We start from the raw sequence: 12,717 nt of genomic DNA, 5'->3' as shown, positions 1-12,717 counted from the left end.
TCGTCTAGAACCGAGAAGAAAAAAGGGCCAAAGTTCAACAGCCGAGAGAGTCTAAGATGCAAAACTACATGGAGCACAAAGAGGTCAGTGGTTATAACACTGCAAACATAAGCAGCGTGTCTCTGTGTCTCTGTTCTGCAGTGCATCTTTGTCCGTCACATGATGTTGCTTTTTGAGGTCTGCATTCACTGAGCCACACAGGCTGCTTGTGAGGCCGAGCGCGAGCAGATAAAGATCGCCACTGTTCAACTCACTTTGGGGATTTTTCTTCGCTGAGTATTTATAGAGAAATCTTCCAGCACATGACTCCACCATCTTCAGCAAGACGCGACCAGAGGAAGAAGGAGAAGAAGAAGAAGAAGAAGAAGGAGGTCACAGACAGTCGTTCAGGCCTCGGCAACATTAGCGACGTCACTGCGTGTACTTCAGGGTTGAGTCTTTAATTTTATTTTTGTCCTTTACACATTGTCAAAAAAGGTATATCATGCCCACTTCCTAACCGCTACTTGATAAAAAACTAACCCATTTATAAAAAGTTTAACACATGGTAAAAAGTGAAACCATACACCAGAGTGATACCATTATTTACACAAGCCCATTAAATTACAACATAAATTAGAAAATATTTACATCCAGGACAAGACACTGGATAAAATTCTATGTTTGGAATTTAATGTCTAGAAACATTTGAAAGAAGGAATATGTACATTTATGCATATTCTCACAACACGCACACGCGCACACACACACACTCTGGCAGGACGGCGCTGGTCAGCTGATCGATGTGGACGCGGGGCTCTTAAATACTCAGGATGGTGAATTCCTAACAACACGATCGCAGCAGTAATGTGTTACAGTCTGCCAGGTTTCGGAAGCAGCAACAATGGAAGCATTGCTGCGCCTGTATTCCACATGAACACTGAAAAGGCTTCTATTATTAAAAAAAAAAAAAAAAAAAAAAAGTCTTTAAAGTCTCTGGTTTCTTGACTGAACACAGACTTGACAAACCAATAATCGTCTTCTCCTCATTCGAGCCTACATAAGATTCGAATCAACTCTCGCGAACAAAGCACAATAACACTGGAGCCATTTTGAAGTGGTCGTACAACGCCAGCACACAAAAAAGTCAAGAAAATGAACCGATCTCTCTCTCTCTCTCTCTTTCTCTCTCATATTTAAAAATGGTCCTTTTCAAGTCCACTGGGATCTGAGCACTGCGGAAGAGACACAGGAAATCAGTGGATTTGCCTCCAGACAGAGCGGGTTGGGGGGGCGATGAGAGGGATTCACAGCCACAGCAGCCGATGATCTTGAAATGATGTCCTCTCTGAACTAACACCAAACACTACACACTTTGTTCTGTTCCTCCTTGTCCGTCGGTGGCGTGCAGGTCCCGTGGTCGTAGCGTTGGCACGTTGGCAAACTGTGTGGTGTTTGTAGGGGAGAGCTTAGGATGCTGTGGGTGGGGGGGTTGGAGGGGTAGGGGGGGGGTCTGGAGTCGGGTTGGGGGTGTGGCTGCACTCCCATTTAAGCCCGGTCAAGCGGTTTGCTCACCACAGTTGCCAACACGGACTGATATCCAGCCAGTGTGGACGAAGAAATCCTCAACTTCTCCCACAAAAAAATGTCAATTCACAAGCATGCACGCACACACACACACACACACACACGAACACACACACAAATTCAGTTTTCATACATCGGAATGACAATACTAAATATCAATTTTTTTTTAAGTCCCAAAAAGGGGCGGTTGAGGAGATGAGGGATCACGGGGGGGTTCACAAGTTCACGAGGATTGGTCTCTGATCTTCTTTTATTTCCTGTGTTTGTCCATTTTGTCGACGGATTTGCTCCCACTGTCTGAGGAGCCCTGGCTGTCGCTGCCAGAGCTCAGGTACATCTTGTCCACTTGTTTGAGCGCCTCGTTCAGGTAGTTCTGCAGCGAGGTCATGGCGGCGCAGATGGCCGGCGAGCCGAAGCCGTGGGTGATGAGGCTGAAGTGAGTCAGGCAGCCCTGGATGCCCGGCTCCAGGATGGGCGCCGGCCGAGAGTTCCCGAGCGGGGAGCGGTCCTGGGTGAGCAGGTCCGTAAACTCCTTACAGATTTGCCTTCGAGGTGGAAAGACAGAGTGGAACCATTTAGAATTTTTAAGCTAAACTATAATGAGTCCTGCTCTTCTCTTTGCATCTGGAGGAGACACTTACTTGGCAGCGAGCAGCATGTTCTTGCGAGAGTTCACCTCGTTGCGTTCCACGTGCGGCCTGCCCAGGTACTCGGCAACCGCCTTAGCAGGGAACTCTGTCTCACACACGTAACCAAAGTCTCTCGCTAAATGAACGGCTTCACCTAACAGAAGAAGAATAAGGCAGACACATGTAAGAGACACGATACACACGATACACACAAACACACGTTACAGTTTTAGCTCAAAACCCTGCTGCTCTGTTTGGCCTCAGACTAACTGGTACATCAACGGTTAAATGTAGATAAATAATGTCTACACAGACATTTTCCGACCATGACCTTTGACCCTCTAGGCACAATAAATCACACTCAGATTTATCCGTGCAGACGATTTTTTGAATTTGTTTTCGGCTGCGATAGGTCCAAACGGAAAAGCCGCATTAAGTGGCGCAGTTAAGCAGCAGAGGATGAAGCAAGTGAGATGAAGACGTTTTCTGTCCCCGGGGGGGTCTCGACTCACACGGTCATAACGGTCTTATGCGGAGACTCGAGCAGAGGACGCCGACGGCACCGCGTATTGATAGACACGTACAGCTTTGCAGCAGCACAAGTTTTAAGGTTAGCCGGCCCTCCCGGCAAGTCACATGCGGCACAACAAGGCTTAATTCAGCTTTGAAGGTCTCTGAATAACACGGAGCCTCGGGTTATTCTTCCGCTCAGAATTAGCAGCCCGTTGAGGTGCAAAAAAACGAGGCCTGTAGGCAGCGAGAAAGGGAAGAGTGTGTTCGCCCGCGGCAGGTAGGTGTGATTAAAGACGTTATCTTGATGTCTCATTGTCTGGCCGGGGCATGACTGATGACGGAAGAACGCGACGCTCATGCGGCTCCTCCACATTGTCACCGCGTAACTAAAACCGATCTGCTGAAACTGAAACTCTCCGAGCCGATGCCGAGGTGAAAAGCGTGAAGTTCCAGTGGACGCCGTTTCTCCGGATGCAGACGGGAATATACACAGCGTTGTACTTCAGGCGTGTTTGTTTGAACAGTACAGCATAACACAGCAGTTCTGACTTTAGTGGTAGAGCTGCTTCAGGCCTGATTCTGGGAGAGACTGATGTGGTTTTGTACGTACGGATACAAAACGTATGTATGTTTGTTGCATGTTTCCAATTTAATTAATAGTATTCATTTATAGCTCAGAGAACTTCCGTCAGAATCAGTCGACGAAGTCATGCTCGTCATCTGCACATAGAATAAGAAACCTTAACGATATCTGTCTCGTCTTCGTGTCTTTGGAATGAACTGTCTTACGGTCCAGCTTTGGAGCTTCAAATGCATGCATGCTATGACGAGGAGGATGACGTTCCCACATTCTCTAACTACACAGCAGCATTCCAACCTGTGCAAACAGCAATTAACATTGCGGAGGCGCGAAACAACTACTGAGTGACACGTCCTTACCTTCCACCAGTGAGGTAAGCAGAGTGACGTTCGCCGCCTTCCTCCTTCCTGCAGGCAGGTTGAGCCCGATTTTATCCAACTTTTCTCTCAGAGAGCGGCCTCCGTTTTTTGACTTGGCTCTGCAGATTCAAAAACAAAAAGCAAATGTTAAGAGGAATTTCACAGCTTCAGCTTTTGTCCAACAGACTTTGTGGCTTTGTGTTTGTTTGTTTACATCACCCAGTGGGTTCACTTGCACACTGTAGTCAGAGTTTGTGGAGTTAGACTTGTTGTTAAATGAGCTTAGGGGGCAAAGCAGCAGGTGTGGAGATGAATTTGCAGGTTGTTACACTGATTACAAGAAAATGGATGTTGTGGATGCCTGAATCTTGGCCTGTTACTCCTGGCCCGTACATCAACATCAGTTAGACAGCAGCTTAGATTTGCTCCTGGTGTTTACATGATCAAGATTTATTTGTCAAGTTCTCCTCAACTCTATTCAACACAGTATAGCAAAGCTTCCCCTTAAATCTGATGGACAAAGGAAGACAGATCTGTTGATTGGAGAAGGGCTCCTGGTTGACTTTTGATAGCACATAACTGGCAGAGTACCAGGCTGTGATAGCTCCCTGACCTATGAAGACTAAACTGAGGCGCCCACACAAACACAGCAGAGTGATCGCTCACACGCGCCTTTGCACAAACACTTGACGCAGCCAATGCCGTTTTCCGCTTAAATGGCGGGCGAACGCTCCCTCTGCATGACGGTCGGGAGAGGCACCATCTTAAGGAAGGCGTGTGTGTGTGTGTGTGTGTGTGTGTCCACTGCCTCCTTCCTTTGCTCCCCATCCCTCTACTAACCGTCCCCCCTCCTACTGCTACATGACCTACTTAAAAATGTCTAATTGTGTGTGCATGTGTGTGTGTGCGCGTGCGTGTGCGTGTGTGTGTGTGTGTGTGTGTGTATGTGAGGCAGCATTAACATAGGCACATGGGAAGTTTCAAACGTGCAACCCAAGCACAAAACGCTCTGGTTAGGGGTTGTTTAGTACGTAACCTCACCGTCAACAGACACAAAAATATACCCAATGCCTCTTGGCCTTAGAGTGGTACTACCGACATGATAACATTGCAGACTACACAAAGAATGTCACAAACTTTGCACGGACACTGATGGAACATGGCAAACTGAGCCAGACTGAGGTGTTAGAAAACCTGCTGAGTCTGCAAAGCGTTGGATGTCTAACCTGCGTAACACTCCTCCCAGCAGCGACGCGTTCAGGCACTCTGGGGGCGACAGACGTCTCTGGACTTCAGCCACTGTGACCTTATACTTGGAGGTGGAGCTCAGCAGGGAGAGGCGGCCCGGCACGGAGCAGAACACCTCCGAGGGGTTGGACACCATGCCCAGCAGGGACTCCTTCTGGAAGGGAAGACCCAGCATGTTGCCTTTGGGCAAAGTGACGGGACCTGGAGACAAAGCGTTTGCAGGTGAGGACAAACTGGAGACAGATTTGAGAGACATTTGTTTACATCGTGTCTGCACCTAAAGCCCTAATCGTCCTATTTGCTCTGCACCATGTGGAATCTGTGTTTTCTTGTGCTTAATCACATAGTAGTGTGTGTATGCAGCTCTGCTAGAAATGTCCTCAACCCAAACCCCATCCACACACAGAAACACACACACACACGCACATACACACACACCACCCTCCATCTAAGCAAAACATACTGCTCAGGACGTTTGTACGTGTAGCTGGCCCTAATGTTGGACAAACGTCAGCTTATGAAGTCAAAACAATGTAACCCCTCCCCACAGAAGCACTGACAGGCATCAAACACAAAAAATAGTACAACCACACGGCAAAACACAGCTATCTTTATCCTCACCCGCCAGAATGCCCCCCTGATAATAAGTCCTCTGTAAGCGATCAAGGTTCCTGCCACCTCGTAGTCCTAATACTGAGACAGAAATGACAGTCACGTGAAAGCGTACGGTGTTCTTGTTCCTGCGGGGGGGGGTGTGTGTTGAGGGGAGGGGGGGGGGACACACGGCTGCTGGGAATGACATGCCATAGTTTTACAAGTGGAACCCTAGATTACCCATAGCGTGCCCTTGAGCATGGGAACGACATAATGAGACGCCGCCGATTCCCGTAACCAATGGGAGCTGGTGGATTTGCTGCGGTGTTCAGATCGCTTTGTGCCTGGAACTATGATGATGCTGTCAGACTCTAAAGCTGCTGCGCTGCTGTGTTGCATTAGCAAAATATGCCACTACAGTCAGTGGAATATATTGTTGCAACTGCAAATCTATCTATCTATCTATCTATCTATCTATCTATCTGTCTACTTTATGGGGCCTTGATTACAAAACAGGGCATAAGTTCTCACTCTAAACACGTCATGTCCCAACAAATTGCTGTCCTTCACATGCCAAAGCCTCCTGCCACACCCCACCAAAAGCTGGTTCTGCAGCGCTGCACGGCTTAGAGATCCACTCATAATGTCCTGTTATCGTGAACTATAAAAGAGCCAACAACTGCAAGCTCAACCAGGCTGGAGATTATCCAAAGCTTTCTCTTCTCTCAGTCAACACACAGGTTGGGAGATTGCTCAATTCCCCCCCCCCCATCTTGTCAACTCGCCTGCTTTTTTTTCCGCAAGGGATCTGTTTATTCCTACTGGGCGTCCATTCAAACACCCTCAGCAACAGAATAGACAAGGATCATATCAAGCTTAGGTAAGTGCATCTCATGGCTATGAGGATTATCCTTGTGTGCAGTGCAAGTACAAATACATGAGTTCTTCTTTGCTGTGCTCAAATCACTGAGTGCCCTGACATGCCACTGTAGAAATAATTGTTATGACATTTCCAAGTATGCACAGTGAAAAAAAAATGCCCCTTACAGTAAATTTCCACCCCTTGGCAGTAATTACAAACTCTTTGGTTGCAGAGAGAGACGCACATGCCCCATGCAGCGTGCACCAAAACATTGATTTCATTTTCAAACATGTCTTATATGTGTCACTCACCTTTTTTGATGACTGTCTGATCTGCCATAATAATACTGTGGTCATCTACATGCTGGTGGAAAAAAGAACAAAAGCCACAGTAAGAAAATGTGCATTTTGTTTCAAAAATAAAAAATAAATACAAACAATAGATTCTAAATTGTACAGATTGAAACTTTATAAAATCCAAAATATTTAAGATCGCATTGCAAAATCAGTTGCCTTATTCATTTTCGCTGTAATTGGCTCAAGTGCACAGGTGTGCACATACACAGGGTTCAGGTTAACAATAACGTGAATATTGTGGTAGTGCTTTGGTCATATTTTGTGATCCAATCATAAACTGTAATTAAAGATTTGGCTAAAGATCTACTACGATATTTATAGCATCCTTGAGGTTTTTGCTATGTACACACACACACAGACAGACATTCATACACACATGCCATGCAAAATCAAAACATTGCTGTAATAATCAAATTCTATTTCAAATCTTAATTCTTAATCTTTCTCTAATAATGTCGAGCATTGAGGTAAGGAAGGCCTTGACTCAGCTTTCACTCTGGCTGTCATATCCCTAAATGGAATCCTAAAATATATGACACTGCCTGGGTGGAAGTGTGTTCCTCTCAGTCACAACCACTCACTTGAACGTCCTCCAGTCCGTGTCCCATGTCGTGCATCCCCATGTTATCGCCAATGACCGACGACTCGATGCTGTGTGCGTGCGGAGGCAACAGCTCCGGCCGGCGGAATCCCTCCCTCCTCACCCCGGACGAGCCTCCATCCAGGCCGAGGATCTGGCTCGCCAGCCCGCTCCTCCCGTGGGCCCCGAGCCCCTCCTGGCCCTGGCGCCCGGGCCACGGCTGCTGCTGGTTCGCGGACGGCGACTGGTGTATGGAGTTGATGTTGAACGGGTCGCCGAGGTGGGAGTAAGGGTCGCCGGACTGCGGGTAGGAGATGGGCTGGTAGGGGGGCGGGAAGTACGGGGGCTGGAAGTCTGAGCTGGCCGAGTGCGAGAGGGAGGGAGACGGGCTGTAGAGGTGCTGACTGACCGCCGGCAGGTGAGGCAGCCGCGGGTTCCCATTGCTGCTGCCGTCGTGCCTCTCCTGGGGAACGGAAGACAGAGACATGGTGAAAGGGGAGACATTAACGGTGACATTAGTCCCTGAAGGGAAACAGGAGTCTGTTATGAGCTGTCATCGTGTCCACCATGACGAGACTACAGAGCACCGTTTACATTTGAAGAATTTGTGGCGCTAAAAATGATTTAAACAAAGTTCAAATGTTTTTTTTCGTACGCTTGCATGTCTCAAATCAAATAAAAATATTAATCAAGTAACGTATTTTTTTACTCAAGCAAAAAAAACACCTTTTAGAACTAAATCCAAATCATAAATTATTATCAAGGTTATTATATATGACGGCGACCAATTCTTATTATTTTAGCACATAATACATTTTCTAATCGTAGGAAGGTAGGGGGCAGTTTTGAGGTATTTTTATTTAAATTCACCGCCGTGTTTTCACCCAGTCTGCAGTATGATGCTACATGTTTAAATGTTAATCTTTCAGCACATCTAGTCGTTGTCACATGGAATCAAAATCCGTGGAGTTGTCTACAAAATCAATTGTTCGCTGCGCCTCACGGACAAACTTCTCCCTGCGTGTCCAAACTCCCAAACTTACCTCGCAGTCATCCTCATATTTCACGTTGTCGGCTAATTTCCACAACATTGTGACAACAGAAAAGTTCGCTCCGACGGGAGGCGGAAGGAAGGAAGGAAGAAAATAATAACAAAAAATAAAGAGCAGGAGAGAGAAAGAGAGAGCAGTGAGTTAATCCAGGTATGAGGCAGAGAGTCTGAGCTTCCTGGTGACCATGAACGCGGCGATGTGACCCAGCGACTCTCCGAGCTCAGATGTTGACTGAGCAGAATGTGCACAGTGTCTATGAGGGAAAATAATCGTTGTCAGTGCCCCCCTCCCTCTTCCTCCTCCTCTTCTGTTATGAAGAAGAAGAAGAACGCGGCGTTTTTAACAAACTTGACTCCCTCTGATGGACGAAACAGCGACGTTCAGTCCCGCCGGTGCAAACATCTGCACTAATATCTGCACACACATACACACACACTCCCGAGTGGGCGTTAACCACCTGGTGACGTCGTCGAAGAAGGAAAATGAAAATATAGCTGATTGGTAATTGGCCGGTCCAATCAGAAGCCTGTCCGTCTGTGCAGCGCGAGGCTCGGGCTTCACTGCGGCTCTGCTCTCATATCAGGTCGTTCTGTTTAAAGGAATGAACGGATGTGGATCTGATGCTGGATTATGAGTGTGTGTGTGTGTGTGTGTGTGTGTGTGTGTGTGTGTGTGTGTGTGTGTGTGTGTGTGTGTGTGTGTGTGTGTGTGTGTGCACGTGCGTCACGCTGCTCAGCCGAAAATGCAACAATATGTATTTTTGTTTTAAACTGTCAATAAGAGAAGAGACAGGTGATGAGTTATTATAAACGATAAATGTGATTTTAAAATGTTTCCAGTTAAATGTTTTATCACAGAGAGGCTGGTGATGTCATTGTTCTGCTGATACAACATACACTTACGTTTACTGTCATTTATATAACACATAGATATACTTTCATACACAGCATCATTTGTAGCTATATAGTGACAGTGGCTCCGTCAATATTATTAGTCACAATAACACAGACTTGATTATGAGAGACTATATTTACATCAACCATTATTATTATTATCAGTTTTATATTCTTATTGATAACAAAGTGAGAAAGACGATATTGTCCTTATATGTAAACACTGACATTAGGCTGCACTAAAACACAACCTGTGTTAAATCGCTTGTTTGCATGGGATTGATTTATGATTATTAATTATTATTATTATCATCATCCCCATTCTTATTATTAATAAAGCCTATGCATTCTGTGTGTCATAAATGCAAGCCTGTCTGTTTTAATCTTCTTAACAAAAGGTGGCGATGACGCAGGTGTGTGATCAGTCAGTAAACATGATCATTCTTTAATAATTCCCCGGATTAATCGTGGCCCTTGAACCTTCCCAGCGGCGCTTCAGTTGTGTCTGACCGCAGAGAGCCTGAGGGCCAAAGCTGCGGTGAGAGGAGATCAACCTCTCACTCTCTTCACTTCATTTACATCTCTGGTGGAGCCAAAACAAAACGAGCAACTTTGATATGCATTTAACTTCAACATCTCATTATTATTTACTATTTTATTGTATTACGCATCACCTAGATACATTATTTATTTTAGCCCGTTAAATCTTTCACAATAAAGGGTACACTTTTTCACATTCAAAACGATTTTCTCCATTAATTGTTTTGTGTGTTTGTGTGTGTGTTATTTAGTCAGATTATAATCATTGGGTCTAATCATGGGCAGGGTCAGAGCCCTCACACAGGAGAAGCAGGATTATGGGGCTGCAGCTTGTTGTGATGCGGAGCAGAAGTGAAAAGATTCAACGTCACAATTCACGGAGCAGAACGATTTTTAAGAAATGTTGAAGAAAGTGAAATGTGTCAAAAATGCAACTAATGTGGAACCTCACACTCAGTAATAAGTAGGAAATCCAGACTGCAATTTTTTGTTAAAAGTTACTATGATGTTTTTTATATATTTACCATAATGACCGATATTTTGTTATTTGTAACCAATTTTGATGGATTAGCAGTAGAAGGCTTGAATTATATGAAATAAAATATAAATTTAACACAACCTGTTCGGATATGGCCATAAAAACAAGCAAACAAACGCTCTTGTTCTCTTCCTTCTCCTCCTTCTTTTTCACGTCTGTGTCAAACCTGCAGAGCTCCGACCAAAACTTTACTCTACAACCTTCTCCGGGTTTACATCCAAAACAAAGAGTAAGTGCAGCCCGAGTCTGCTTTCTTTGGCATTAAAATCACCGAGGTTTATCCGCTGAGGAACAGTGGGCCGCGCTACGAGCAGCAGGTGACTACGGTCGAAAGTCGTTAAAAAAAAAAAGGAAAGAAAGACAACAGACGCGGTACCACGAACGATAAACGTGCCGAAGGTGTGCGGTTAAAGGAAGAGAACTCACCCTCCAGTCTATCCGCTCCAGCAGAGACATCTGGTAAAGCTCCAGCGCCGCCGGAGAGTCTCTGCGAGTGACTAAGAGAAACCCGGGGGACGATCACGTTGTCTTCACCTGCTGGATACTCACTGCGCATGCGCCGGCCTCCAGTCTCGTACACCTGAGCGAGATCAAAATCAAAACAACGCAGCAAGCGAACAGACAGACGAGACCCCGCGTGCGTGCGTGCGTATCAGCGTGAGGGAGGTACGACGTTTTGCACGTGCACAAAAACGACACATATATGCAGAAATATGACTGAAAATATGTCAATACGATATTCTGTTTTAAACGAGCTGTTATTAGTGTTGTATTAATTCGAAAACAGCTGTCACAGAGCAAGATGGAGTATTTTTTAAAGTATTTTCAGATGAGGTAATTCCACCCTCTGAGCCTCATGGCCTCAGGCTGACCAGAAGAATCTGGTTTCAAAAGCCACTGAAGCTTTTTAGGCCCTAAACTGGCCGCTGTTGTTATCTGATCTCCTGCATACTTCATCTTAATGAACACATCAAAGTGGTGAAAGAATGCAGGCTGCGCATCTTGTTGTGGGGAAATTACCGCGTAGCTTCATTTATCCGTCACCTGCATGGCGGAGAATAATAGAAGTCTGACAAAAAAGTTTAATTTCAATATTCGGGGAATCAACAGCACGCATGTCCTGATTTTGACTCATATTATACATTTGAAAGAAAAAACACTGCCTTTTCGAAAATCAATTTTAGAGAACTAATTTTACCTCTACTGAACAATGTCGAAACAGCAATAAAAATTGAATGCTGTTATTGCAAATGATGTCGTGGTGTTGTCATTCAGAAAACGCACATATTTAAAAGTGTCATATAGCATTAAATTAAGTAAACTGGCTTCCAAATGCAGAATATGTAACTATAGTGTCATAACTGTATCTCAGAGCTCCGAAAATGATTCATCTATAACGCTAAGGCTCTGAAACAAACCAGAAGTTACAAGGTTAAATAAACCAAAGAATGTTTTCCTTTTCTTTTGTCGGGAAGTGTAAAAGAAAAATAAACTTTCGGTTTGTGGTGTAAATTGTTCCTAACAACGCGAGCTTTGATGGCTTTTATAATTGATGCAGTTTCGCAGTGAATAATCCCAAAGTGCTCAGAATGACGTTCAGAGATCAACAACAAACTGAGAATCAAGCCCCGGACTCAGGACCCGGATGAGCGCGAGAGGTTTGTTTGGATTTCAACCTTGATTGGATGATTTTTGGTGTAACTTACATTTAACGAGAAGCAGGCGCGCGCTACATGTGAGGAGTCCATGTGAATAACTGCCCTCTGATGCCACCTTGTGGCTAGATTATGTCAGTACACCCATCTCCTGTAGACCCCTATTGTTTAATATTATTATAAATATATATATATATATAAAAAAAATATATATATATAAAATATATATATATATATATATATATATATATAATATATATATATATTACTACTATGAATTACAGATTGATTTACTATTCCAGATTGGTATTTCATGAGAGTGAAGAATTAGTTTCGGATTGACAGATTGCTGAAAGTGTTAGAGATTATTCCCAGATTAGGGAAAGATTAGAGTACCGCAGTTCAGGCATAATTTGTTGACATGTTACTCCAGGAGTAAAAGATTACTCCAAAAGCCATGGACTTAACTAGGGGGATATTAATTTAACTAGCCCTTTAATGTTTGGATTTCTTTGTGTCTACTTAAGCATTCTTATACTGGAATATATTTTTACTGGAAAGGATGTATAAAAACAAAAAAAAAAGAAGTTTGGTAACTTTTCCATACTATCCCATGCAGGAAAACTAGTAATCTATTACTCTGAAAGAAAAATGTTGTTCAAAAAGAGATAATTTCCTGTCAATATCACGTCAAAAAACAATAAGTAACCCCAGGGCCCATACCTTGCGTTATAAAACATTATATTCAAAAA

The 12,717-nt window shown here is 44.4% G+C and overlaps 1 protein-coding gene across 4 annotated transcripts; it reads right to left on the bottom strand.

Annotated features, from left to right (window-relative positions):
• Positions 1-432: 432 nt before the first annotated feature.
• Positions 433-10,797, bottom strand: tfap2c (transcription factor AP-2 gamma (activating enhancer binding protein 2 gamma)). Of its 4 annotated transcripts, none has more exons than XM_076141441.1 (8): positions 10,737-10,797; positions 7,289-7,750; positions 6,663-6,714; positions 5,517-5,588; positions 4,874-5,096; positions 3,648-3,766; positions 2,208-2,349; positions 433-2,111 (listed from the first exon to the last, which is right to left on the bottom strand). In XM_076141441.1, exons 1-8 carry the CDS (start codon positions 10,764-10,766, stop codon positions 1,817-1,819), a joined length of 1,395 nt encoding a protein of 464 aa, XP_075997556.1. In that variant the 5' UTR covers positions 10,767-10,797; the 3' UTR covers positions 433-1,816. The 4 variants fall into 4 exon arrangements, with proteins under 4 accessions (XP_075997556.1, XP_075997555.1, XP_075997558.1 ...); XM_076141440.1 differs by lacking the exon at positions 10,737-10,797 and adding an exon at positions 8,331-8,777; XM_076141443.1 differs by lacking the exon at positions 5,517-5,588.
• Between the last annotated feature and the right edge of the window lie 1,920 nt (positions 10,798-12,717).

This window comes from Genypterus blacodes, unplaced genomic scaffold (genome assembly GCF_046128005.1).
Source record: "Genypterus blacodes isolate CSIRO-AG114 ecotype Tasmania unplaced genomic scaffold, CSIRO-AGI_Gbla_v1 ptg000017l_1, whole genome shotgun sequence".
Lineage (NCBI taxonomy): Eukaryota > Metazoa > Chordata > Actinopteri > Ophidiiformes > Ophidiidae > Genypterus > Genypterus blacodes.
This window is presented reverse-complemented; position numbering and strand designations above follow the sequence as displayed.

What these genes read in the sequence shown, in the direction of transcription:
- tfap2c (XM_076141440.1), bottom strand. Translation starts at nt 8,378, where the DNA reads ATGTTGTGGAAATTAGCCGACAACGTGAAATATGAGGATGACTGCGAG. An exon ending in AATATGAGGATGACTGCGAG is followed by an intron (nt 7,751 to 8,330) that starts GTAAGTTTGGGA and finishes TCCGTTCCCCAG; the next exon opens with GAGAGGCACGACGGCAGCAG. An exon ending in CTGGGAGGAGTGTTACGCAG is followed by an intron (nt 3,767 to 4,873) that starts GTTAGACATCCA and finishes TTGAATCTGCAG; the next exon opens with AGCCAAGTCAAAAAACGGAG.